This window comes from Trypanosoma cruzi, genomic scaffold (assembly GCF_000209065.1).
Source record: "Trypanosoma cruzi strain CL Brener 1047053516763 genomic scaffold, whole genome shotgun sequence".
Classification (NCBI taxonomy): Eukaryota; Euglenozoa; class Kinetoplastea; order Trypanosomatida; family Trypanosomatidae; genus Trypanosoma; species Trypanosoma cruzi.
In genome coordinates this window covers 57,898-68,937 of record NW_001849543.1, presented here as the reverse complement: position 1 = coordinate 68,937, position 11,040 = coordinate 57,898, and the positions used below count along the sequence as shown (strand labels likewise).

At 49.6% G+C, this 11,040-nt stretch overlaps 4 protein-coding genes and 1 pseudogene across 4 annotated transcripts, besides 16 other annotated features; all 5 read left to right on the top strand.

The window, feature by feature from the left end:
- Positions 1-48: a sequence feature (T-rich).
- Positions 1-11,040: a sequence feature (heterozygous, non-Esmeraldo-like haplotype).
- Positions 185-213: a microsatellite.
- Positions 297-363: a sequence feature (GA-rich).
- Positions 446-524: a sequence feature (A-rich).
- Positions 806-847: a sequence feature (CT-rich).
- On the top strand, positions 912-4,367 carry Tc00.1047053503465.10 (hypothetical protein, conserved; the record flags this gene model as incomplete). Its single annotated transcript, XM_801516.1, has 1 exon — positions 912-4,367. One exon carries the CDS (start codon positions 912-914, stop codon positions 4,365-4,367), a length of 3,456 nt encoding a protein of 1,151 aa, XP_806609.1.
- Positions 4,451-4,486: a sequence feature (T-rich).
- Positions 4,883-4,908: a sequence feature (AT_rich).
- Positions 4,939-6,528, top strand: Tc00.1047053503465.20 (annotated as a pseudogene).
- On the top strand, positions 6,948-7,415 carry Tc00.1047053503465.30 (hypothetical protein, conserved; the record flags this gene model as incomplete). Its single annotated transcript, XM_801517.1, has 1 exon — positions 6,948-7,415. One exon carries the CDS (start codon positions 6,948-6,950, stop codon positions 7,413-7,415), a length of 468 nt encoding a protein of 155 aa, XP_806610.1.
- Positions 7,629-7,655: a microsatellite.
- Positions 7,767-7,789: a microsatellite.
- Positions 8,789-8,833: a microsatellite.
- Positions 8,856-9,902, top strand: Tc00.1047053503465.40 (uncharacterized protein; the record flags this gene model as incomplete). Its single annotated transcript, XM_801518.1, has 1 exon — positions 8,856-9,902. The coding sequence occupies one exon, from the start codon at positions 8,856-8,858 to the stop codon at positions 9,900-9,902; it is 1,047 nt and encodes a 348-aa protein (XP_806611.1).
- Positions 10,110-10,138: a microsatellite.
- Positions 10,153-10,216: a sequence feature (CT-rich).
- Positions 10,501-10,524: a sequence feature (GA-rich).
- Positions 10,525-10,557: a microsatellite.
- Positions 10,558-10,604: a sequence feature (GA-rich).
- Tc00.1047053503465.49 (mitochondrial processing peptidase, beta subunit, putative) lies at positions 10,605-11,040 on the top strand (the record flags this gene model as incomplete). Its single annotated transcript, XM_801519.1, has 1 exon — positions 10,605-11,040. A coding segment is annotated over one exon (436 nt), but the record flags the coding sequence as incomplete, so codon positions are not given.

The window sequence follows — 11,040 nt, the reverse complement described above, 5'->3', positions numbered from 1 at the left end:
TTTTCTCTTTTTTTTTTTTTTTTTTTTCTTTCTTCTTTCTTCTTATTTACATTGATGTATTCATCTTTCTCTTATATACATATCCTACTAAGCACACACTCGCTCTTGGGTCTACTCGTTCTTTATCAATATATATATATATATTTCCGTGTGTGTGTTGCTGTAATGGTGTGCATGCATTTATTATACATATACACATATATATATATATATGGGTGCACCTTTTCTTTCCCCTCTGTGATTATTATTATTTTTTGGTTTGTTTTCGCATCGAGATGATGTTTATTGTCTGCGAGGAGGGAGAGGGAGAGAGAGGAAGAGAAGGGAAGGAAAAAAGGAGAGGGGAGGAAGAGGGGAAGGGAGGAGCAGGGGAAATGTGCTCAAACGCTGCTCTCTTCAAATTCAACCATCACGTACGCCGCATGCGCATTGCACAGCGAGCTTTAAAAGTAAAAAAAAAAAAAAGAAAAGAAAAAAAGGAAAAAAACGGAAAGAAGAGAAAACAAAAGAAAAGAAAAAGAAAGTAGGGGAAGAAAACAACATCAACAAGAACTGAAGGAGAGATGAAAGGAACGCAAAGAAGGAGGAAGAAGGAAGAATGCGGAAACAACAAACAAAACAGAAGGCACAAAGCCAACTATTTCTTTCTGTGTCTGTGTGTTTTTGTCCGTGTGTTTGTGTGCTTTTGTGTAAAGCTGATTCTGTGTGTTATTTATACACACGCCGCGATCTTTTTCATTTATTGTACGTGCGTGTTTTTTTTTATTATTGCCGCTGCGTGTCTTGTGTACCATCTTGTTTACACCTTCCCTCCTTCTCTCTCTCTCTTTTTTTTTTTTTTTCTTTCGCTATTTACTGGTCTTACTGCGTGCCTGTGTCTGTGTGAGAGAGAGAAATAGAGAGCGAGAGAGATGAATTACATACAGTTAGATGAATATGACCTCTACGCTGTTGACAGGACATTTATTCTGTCACTCTTTCATGGATTCTGCACGGCTGTGCCAGGAAGCGTGCGACAGGAACTTGTCACCACAGAGGCTGACGCCGTGCAGTTTGTCATGATACTGCGGCCAAGGCTGACGAGTTTCACGCATCGTAGCAACATCTCCTTACGACATCCGGCTGTATCGATGGCGGCGCGTTTGTATTACAACGAGCTGCGCGCTTTCATCCGGGAGGAGTCACGATTTACTGGCGACAGCGCCATAACGAGAAACGTGCCGGTGGCTGGGAGCAGTGTCTCTGGACGTGAAAATCTGGGGGAGCGGAGGGGCTCCTCCTATACGTCATGGCCGGGGGTGACAACCAAACCCATCACGACGGAACAGTTGACCCAGAATAACTGGGAGCTTATGGGGTCCTGCCATGATGCCTTGCTGCGGAATTCGCAACCCCGCCGTATTGCAGTCTACGCCATCGCGTCCAATGATTTAGTAAATGATATCATCTGCCGCTACTGGGAGCGGATTACAGTTCCTTCAGGCAGTGTGGGATTTCGCCCCAGCTTCGCATCCGGCAGCAACGAGGTTTCCAAATCTTTCACGTTTACAGAGAGCGGCAGTGGGATACACGCAACGCACATGACGGCCTTACAGTATATTTACCTTCATCTTCGCATAGCGGGTATTTTACTTCCGCCATCCTCGTTGAAGACGGAGATTTTGGACTCTATTATTCTTGACCTTCGCGTGGATGCGATGTTAAGCGGGAAAACGGGAGGGCTGTCGTTTGGAAGACCACCAGAATATTTTGGTTATAGACCCACCGACGATGAATTCGATGATGATTCCGTCGGATTGGAATCGGCACCCAAAGACCCCCTTCATCCAGTTAATGAGAGTCCCATACAAATGGTAGAGCCTTCAGAGGCGTCAAAGTTTCCTTTTAATGTGAATAACTTTAGGACGTCCCTCGATGACCTTCCAGACATTAGTTTTGGACAGTTCTGGATATCCATGCTGGAGCTTTCGGACAACTGGACAAGTACCTCTCATCCAATGGAACATGCCATTTTTTTAATGGAGCTCTATTGCGAGGTGTTTGCCCACGAATGGGACGATGAGGAATTATCTCTCCTAAAGGCGTTGCGCGCCAATACCGAAACCCGCCGCCAGGAGGATGCCTTCTCACTCATGGATGATGAAGAAAGGAGTTTTCACATACTCTCCGAATTCAACCACATGGTGTCGTCTATTGATGAATTCGCAATGTCGGGATTATTGTACCAACCGAATCTGATGCCTTTTCCGAAGAAGACTTTGGTCACTGCTGAGGCTCCCTGTGATCATGTCTCCAGCGTGGCTACGGTTTCATTCCAGGGATCAATGAGTAATGTGCGGCCTTCCACGGCTGGATCAATCTGGTCAGAGAGCAAGCAAGAAGGACAATTGTCCAGGCAACAGCTTGAGAAACTCCAATTGATTGCGAGCGATAGCAGTACCTTGCGTGGGCGTCACAGCGAGGGCGACGAAGATGCAACGGAGTATGCAACTGGGAAGAAGAGAGAGGAAAAGGAAGAGAAGAAAAGGTTATACCACGAAGGCAGACACATGGATGTGGATAAGGAAACCCTTGACGAAGGCGAAGGTGTACGAGAAGGCGCACATCGGCGAAGCAGTAGAGATCGAAAGAAACAGCTCCGAATTAGCAGAAGTCTCCGGGAAGAAGAGGAAGGAAAGGAAGAAGAGGGTGAGGGCTACGATGACAAGCATGTGGTGGATAGAGAAGGAAGGAGAAGAAGGAAAAAGGAAGCCGGCGAAGGGCGTTCCCGTCAAGGTGACATTCTTGATAATGAAGGTCGGGGGAGGCGGTATAGAATTGGAAGGGATGGAAAACGTTTCTCTTGGCGTGATTCGGAGGAGTCCTCCGAATCCATGTATGCATATGACCCATCCGATCCAAATAGTCAGCGAGCAGGTGCCTATAAAAAGGACCATCTGCATCGCCGTTACCCCAAAAAAGCGTTTCATGACTACGAAGGGAGGGAAGATGAGGAGTACACGGTGGGTGCCGATGGCGTCCGCCGCCGCCGCAGGAGGGGAGGACCACGTCGAAGTGGCTATTCAAAAAGTGACAAAGACGCCAAGGGCGGGGAGGATGACAATGATTCATGGAGCACGGAATCGAGTTCGTTTTATTCTGTCCCCGATGATGAGCTGACACCCACTTCGCTGTCGCGTCGGCAAAAGGAGCGAGAGCGAAAGCAAGCCGAGCATTTGCTAAGACGCCGTAAGCAGCAGGAGGCGAGGCAGCGTCGATCCAAAATGCCTACAGCGGCAGAGATAGCAGAGAAACGTAAGAAGATCGTGCAAACCTTGCAGATGAGGGGTGTTCTCATTAGTGGCGACGCTCTTACAGATGATGACATTGCAGAACTTGGCGATGAAACTATTAGTGAAGAGTTGCTGCGGCGAGTATTGTTAGACGCTGGGTACGCGATCGATGACATAAAGGAGTCCGACTTTCTGCATATATTGTTGGGTGACAAGGAGCCACAGCCCGCTGAAGTAAATGCAGAGGAACGAAGTCATGTTCTCGCCGCACTTCGCGCTCAGCCGTCGCGGCGGCCGCCCGAGACAGAGTACGCTCGTCGTCGCCGAGAGGCGCAGGAGAAATTGCTGCGTGAAGAGAGGAGGGCTGCTGCAAAGAAACTAAGGGAAGAACGCCGTCTTGCAATTAAAAAACATGAGGAGGAAAGTTATATTCGAGAAGAGGCCGATGAGTTAAAACCGCCTTTTTCTTCTTTGGAGAATGTGGAAGTTTTGGGGTTACCAGGCCCCGGCCTTGGGCCTGTTCCACCACAACGACCACCGCCTCGCCGCGAGGGGCCGCAGCCATTTGTGATGCCGCAGCCAGTGCAGCTTGAGAACTTATTGCTCACGCGGATGTGGAGGCCCGTTATGTGGCGTGGCGTACGGCGACGTGTGAGGGGAAAAATGCCAACGCGTCGGCGGGTGCTGGGAGAGGAAGAAATGGAACTGAAATCGTTTTCCCAGCTGGTGATAGAGAAACCATCCAAGGAGAAGCCGGCAGGGTTGCATGAGCATTCACCGACACAGTTGGAAATGTTTTATCGCGGTATTCGCCCGGATCGGCTTGTAAAGGGACGTGTCCCGTTGGCGCAACCGACATCTATCCTTGGTGGCACATATCATCAGTTGCCTTCGATTCATTCGCATGGGAAGGGAGGGCTGGATTTGCAAGGTGGCTTGACGAAAACGCTGCCACCACCGCGCCAGTGTGCACCTGTCAAACTCTTTTCACTGACGACGAAAACAACTTTTGCTGGGGCGCTTAAAGAGAGCTTGCAGCGCTACATTGATGACAAGGAGTACCTGGATGTTATATACCGGAGTTATTTGAGGTGAGACAGAGTTCACGACATTTATTTTTATAAATATCGATATTTCCGTATGGATGAGGAGGAAGAAGGTACAGGGAGGATTGCACCTTTTTTGTTTTTTCCTTCTTTTCTCTTTTTTTTTTTCTGTTTGATACCAAACCTTGATGTTTCTCATGTATAATAATGTCGTACCATCACCCACAGGCTTTTGGCTGGATTATATGTCATCTTTATCCCATTGGTTCTTTTCACCACTCTGCCAAATGTTGTGCTGCGTGCTTGACTGGTTTTCCCCCGTTTTCTACATTCCTTTTCTTTCTCTCTTATTGCTCACGTTCCTACCAATGTTGTACCTCCGTGTTAATTATTAGATTTGTGGATATTTATAGTCAAGGAAAAAGGAAGGAATATATAAAAAAAAAAACGGAACAAAGAAGAGACACACGCCCACATACACAAATACACACGCACGCACGCACAAAGGAAGTTAAGCGGCAGGAGCATCCAAATTCTGTTCATTTACAAAACACGCACGGGTCGTTTTATATTTAAATTTATATATATTACAGCTGTGATATTGTGGCTTTACAAGCGATCATGTATCGAGTTTTTCTGCTGCTTTTTGTTGTGGCATTTCTCTTTATCGTACCAGCACGCCCGAATATCGAAGTATTGAGTAGCGAGACACAAGATGATGTGGTGGAATTACACAATGATATCTTTGATGCTTATGTCTTTCCGAGTGGAGGTCAAACCCAGCCGCAGTCGTGGTTTATTTTCTTTTACGCTCCATGGTGTGCTCATTGCAAGTCTCTATTGCCACAATTTGCCAACGCCAGTAGTCTACTGAACCAGATCGATATGTCACATGCAAGGTTTGCCGTGGTGAATGCCGTAAAGCAGAAGGAACTTGCATCACGCTTTGAAGTCCACGAATATCCAACGTTTGTTTATACGACAGGTAAGGAGGGACGCTGGCATAAGTTTCATGGTGGCTACAGCTTGGATAGCTTTGTTCAGTTTAGCATTTACCTTCAGCGTTCTGTGGAGGCAGGTTCCTTTGCCGACGTTGTGTCTGACCCGCTGCGATTTAAGAGGTGGAGTTGCAGCTGGCAGATGGACGTGTACCAATGTTTGTTTATGTGCCGGCAAAAGGCACATCAAAATCAGTATTGGAAAGGCAGGCAGTGACACGTGACGCACAGTGGAATATCGCCGTTGATGCGGCAGCCTCGTTGGGCAACATCCGTTTTGGCGTTCTCTACGGCGATGATGTGCCGGAGGATTGGGCGAAAAAGGGGATCACGTCGTATGTTGCGGTCGTTGAGGCGGGGCGACGTTGTAAAGGCAGCGGTCCGGACGGTGAAGTGTTCATTGTGTACACCGATGCATACAGGAGCCCACGGTGCTACGAGGATAGTTCATGGTTTGCGGAATCCAGTAGTGAGAATGTGGGACACATCAAGGGAGCGGGTTCATTCAGGATCCATCCGTCATTTGAGGCCTTCATCCTACATCACGGCTTTCGCGCCGTGGAGGATATGACGCCGGGTTTTTTCTCAGTGATATCCGGCTTCAATCACCATTACTTTGGCCTCATTGTCACAGATGGCCCTGTGACGCAGAGCGACACCACCATGATGCCCGTCCTGCGTGCCATTGTGCAGGAGCGAAATGAGGCTCGCGCCATGAACACATCCATTGCTTCCATGGAGGGTAAAAAGCATCACTGCCGCATTTCATTGGCACATGCCGACGGACGTTCACGTGCCGTTTGGCGTACGCGCTACCACATTGAGTTGGAAGAGCTTCCAGCGTTTGTTGTTGTTGACCCGCGACGCGACAAGGTGTATCGTCTGCGTCGCCACACCCCACACTTCGAGGATATCAAGTCCCAGCTGCCGTGGCGCATGGACGGCGAGCAGCAGCAGATGATCGCCGCCTTTTTGGATGACGTCGAACACGGGAAGGCGCCAGGGGAAAAAATGTCATTGATTGGTGACGTGGCAGAGTACCTGCTGCTCCTTCCTGGGATGGAGTTTGTGTACGAGACACTGGGATACGAGGATGCCCTTTTTATCACCATGGTGTTTGCATTCGCCTTTTTCAGCTTCTTGCTGTTCCTTGCGCTTGTGGTGGAGCCGATAATGGAAAGGTACACGGCCGTTCATGCAAAGACGGACTAAACAGAAGTATAATGTGCAGGGGGGTATAGGAAAGGAATAAAAAAGGAAAAAAGTGAATTGAACGGCCGCGGCGAGCAGCCACGCTCTCTTCTCTCTTTTTATCTGTTGGCGCCATTGCCTTCTATGTTCAATGTGTGCTTTTTTTTTTTTTGTCTTCCTCCTTACCACACCGTGCTGTGGCGGTGAAAGAAACGTATCGAACAGGTTTATTCGCACACTCACACACACACAAAAGAAATAAAAGGAGAGGAGGCGGGTGGAGCCTCTTTTACACGCATTCATACGGTTAACCTACCTACCTACCCACCGACAGGCATACAGAGATTGTGTACTGCCTGAAATATTGTGGTGGTTGCACTGTTATCCACACAGGGAGTGAAGGAAATAGGGAAATAAAAATTTATTGAATAAACATCGACATGTTGCGTCGGTCATACCTTCTGTTTTGCGTTCCACACCTCTCCGCTGTGTACGGGCGCAGCTTCACCGTCTCTAGTCGTGTCTGGCACCGCATTAACGAGAAGAATGGAGAGGAGGGCTTCCAAAACGACCAGCGTTTCCTACGCCTTGCGGTGGATTCGGGTGGCTGCCACGGCTACAAGTATCATTTCTCCTTTGAAGAGAACAGCGCTCTTGTGCCGGAGGAGGACGTTGTCGTCGCCGAGACGGATGTTTTGCCTGTTGGCGCTGAGGGCCGTAGTGGGGTGGAGCCACCACCGCGAGTGGTCGTCGACAGGCACTCGTTGACAAAGCTGCAGGCAGCAGTCATTGACTTTCACTCTGAATTGAAAGGGGCCGCTTTTGTGGTGGTTGGAAACGAGTTGGTCGACGAATCCTGCGCTTGTGCCATGTCATTTTCGATTAAAAAGCGGCAGCCACAAAAGTAACTAACGTAATTATTTTTATATGATTGCTGGTATATACATATATATATATATGCGCGCTTTCACGCCTGTCTATATATGCTTTTGGATGAGGAGGAGGAGGAGGATTGTTTTTTTGCTGTCTTTGCGATAAGGAAGAGGAAAAAACAAAAACGGCAAATGACAAAGAAAGAACACAGTGGATTGCGTTGCAATGTTCATACGCCCGTGTATCGATGTGTGTGCGTGTGTGTGTGTGTGTGTCTTTGATTTGGATTCACTCACTTCTTTGTTTTTTTAGATTATTTTTTGCCTTTTGGCTAGTGAGCAATTCCAATGAGTGTTCGAATAGAGAATGACCGCCACCACCACCGCCAGCAACAACAACAACAACAACAGCCGTATCTAATCATGCGGCTGAATCGTAAGCCTGCCGTCGGTCCATCATGTCGTGTGGCTTGCAACGATTTGGTTTCATGCGGGGCCTTCCACCATGAGCCGAGCAGCCGCAGCAGTAGTGATGGCTGCTACCCCCCCATGTTGTCACCGCTGATGGACGTGGCGTGTGCGGATCCGACGGTGTCGCCTGCTTCTGTGCCAGAAATAAAGTTCCGTTCCTCCTTCTCCTCCACTCCACCAACATCACCGCCCTACTGCGTGGACGGCAGTCACGCCACGCGGAGGGAACGACATTGGGGCAACACGCAGCGATTTTATTCACGCAGCGCGCATATCACACGGGCCGTGTCTTGTCACCTCGAGGGCGGCGCCGCACTTGTCACTGGCGGCCCACTTCTTTTATTTGCCGGGCGACGGACTGCACCGAGTGGCACACGCACGGCGATGGAACAGCACCTGCAACTCTTTCGCGACCCAACGGTGACGGCCGCTCCAGCGCAAAATGGCAACAAGACACCAATCCCTGCTGCTGGTACCGCTCATTGCCGGCAGGCGCGTCTCGTCATGCTTCGTGGCAACGGGCCGCTGTGGTGAATGAATGGCCGTTGTGGCCGAGCGGGCCACTGTGTTAACGTCTTGCCGCCAGCCTACCATAGAATGATTGACTGCACGAGTTGTTCGGGCAGCTTTTTTTGGTCTTTTTTCTCTTCCACTTCTTTTGGCACACGAAAGAGACGTCGTGTGGGATGAGACGTGCCATTTCGCTGGCAACACACGTTGAGCTGTGACGAAGGGAATTTCTTTCTTTCTTTCTCTATTGCTTGCTTGCTGGGTAGAAACACCTCATTTCATTTCTTTTTTTTGGAAACAAATTGCTTATTTTTCTGTGGCAACCGGAAAACGTGCGCGGGGAGGGTGTGCTGGCGGCGGGGACTGAGAGACTAGGGCTCCAAGAAAAACAAGGCACAGTGCACACAGATCCAAAAACACAAGAAAAAATATATATATATATATATATATATCCATCTCTCTCTATATATATACGTACTTCCGAATTTTGTGTATATGTCTATTAGTAGCGATCCATTTGCTGCGCCAGCCGCTTCGGCGAAGACTCCGCCCCGTACCGCTTTGGGGCTGTGGCGGTGCATTCTGACGCCTCACTCCCGCACCGCCTCGTCGAAGGAGAACGTCAACCCGCCACCGCAGGACTCTGGTGAAGCCGTGTCTGCGGATGATGTGACTGCGGGTAGTTCCACAAGAGGATACTGGAGCCTTGGGCTCGGAAAGACATGCTCCCCAGACGTCCTTCAGCAAAAACCCGCTAGAGGGACAAATCTATTTAAGCGACTCAAAAACATTTTGACCCCGTCGCATGAGAGCCGGGCGCAGCCGCACGAAAGCGATGCCCGTCATGAGCCGTATAGCGATGTTTCTGTTGAAGAAGTGGTAGAGGGAGATATAAGCGGTGACGCCAACCACCAGACGGGGTTGGTGGATGTAGAGGCGATGGGGACAACGGGGGCGGAGGACCGCTACTACTACACAACGGAGGATGGGGAGGTCTACTACGTTGACCCCGCCTCAATTGAGTATCAAGGGGCGTACCAACAACAGGAAGCGGAGGAGGAAAAGGAGGGGGCGGTGGAAAACGACAATGAGGACCAACAAAAAAAACAACACCACCAACTGCAGCAGCAACAGCAGGGAGGAGAGGAACACAGTGAGCATTGTCAAGGCGAGGAAGAAGAAGGAGGGGGACAGGAGGAACATTCAAAAGGGCCATTACGTCTGAGAGGAAAGGTGGCAAAGGCTTTAGCCAGCGAAGAGACGAAGCGGCGACGGCAGCTGCAGGAAGACTGCATGATTGTTCTTACGGACATTGGCCGTGTGTACAGGGGTTTGGCCCGCACCGCCGCAGCTTTCGCAAAGGAAATGGAAGCGCTGCGGCATGCCATAAAACAGCTGGAAAAGGAAGCCGTGAAGCAGGCGAATGCAGTGGAGGCCGAGTGGAAAAAAGAGCATGCGGAGCTGAGCCGCACATTTCGTGTTGAAATGGAGTTGGCGAAGAGGCGGCATGCGAAGAGGGCAGATCCGACTCTGTCTTCCTGACGGTTATATAAACATATATATGTGAATGTAAATATGAATGTAAGCACGCAGGGACAACATTTGTGTGTGTGTGTTTGTGGATTTCCTCTTTTTTAATATCTGCGAGTGGGAGGCATTTGTACACAAGTGGACGTGCATGCATGCGTGTCACAATGAGAGAGTGAGAGTGTGTGAGGGGGGGTTAGCTGCAGCGGAATTTTTCAGTGGTTTTTTTTTTTCTTTTTCTTTTTCTTTTTGCGTTACTTCACCGCTTCCCCTTCCCTTCCCTCCTCCTCCTCTTTCTTTTTTTTCTCCCTCTTTTCTCGTCGCTTCCCGCTGCAGCAGGGGGTCCTGTTTTTTTCCTTTTTTTTCTTTTTTTTGGCGTTTTTTCTCCCACCGCTGCACTTAAACTCTTGTGTGCATGTGTGCGTGGCTACTCCATGGCAGCAGCGGTGCTGTTGTTGTGTCTTGTCGTTGCTGCCGTTTTCTTTTCTTTATTTTTCTCTCCACCTCCTCCATGCATGTACATACGCCCACAACTTTTTGTGCATTTGTGCATGTATTTTGATTGCACACATCCAAAAGTAAGAGGCACGCACATTCACGTATTGTAGGGGGAGAGAAGAAGTGGCTGCAGGAGAAGAAATAAATAAATAAATAAATTAAATAAATAAATTGAAAAAGAAGGAGAAAAAAAAAGAAAAGGAGGAAGAAGACGAGGAGATGTCTGTCAGTTTCTCCACGCTTGTGCAACGGGCACGGCCGGCGTCAAACCACGCGACGACGCAGGCGCTGCGGAGTGTAATTGCAAAAATACCGCCAACGAACATCAGCACCGTCGGGAAGGGTGTACGGGTGGCATGCGAGGAAAACCCGCTTGCGTCTGTTGCCACTGTCGGGGTGTGGCTCGATGCGGGCACGCGCCACGAGCCGGCGCATTATGCCGGGACGGCGCGTGTGCTGCAGAAGTGCGGGCTGCTCGGGACAACGAACCAGACGGGGGCGCAGATTGCAAAGGCGCTTGACGAAATCGGCGGGCAACTCACCGTGCAGGTGGGCCGTGAACAGACCCATCTGTACATGCGCGTGACGAAGCAGAACACGGAGCGGGCCGTTGGGCTTCTTGCCGACGTGGTGCGTAACGCCCGCCTGGCCGACG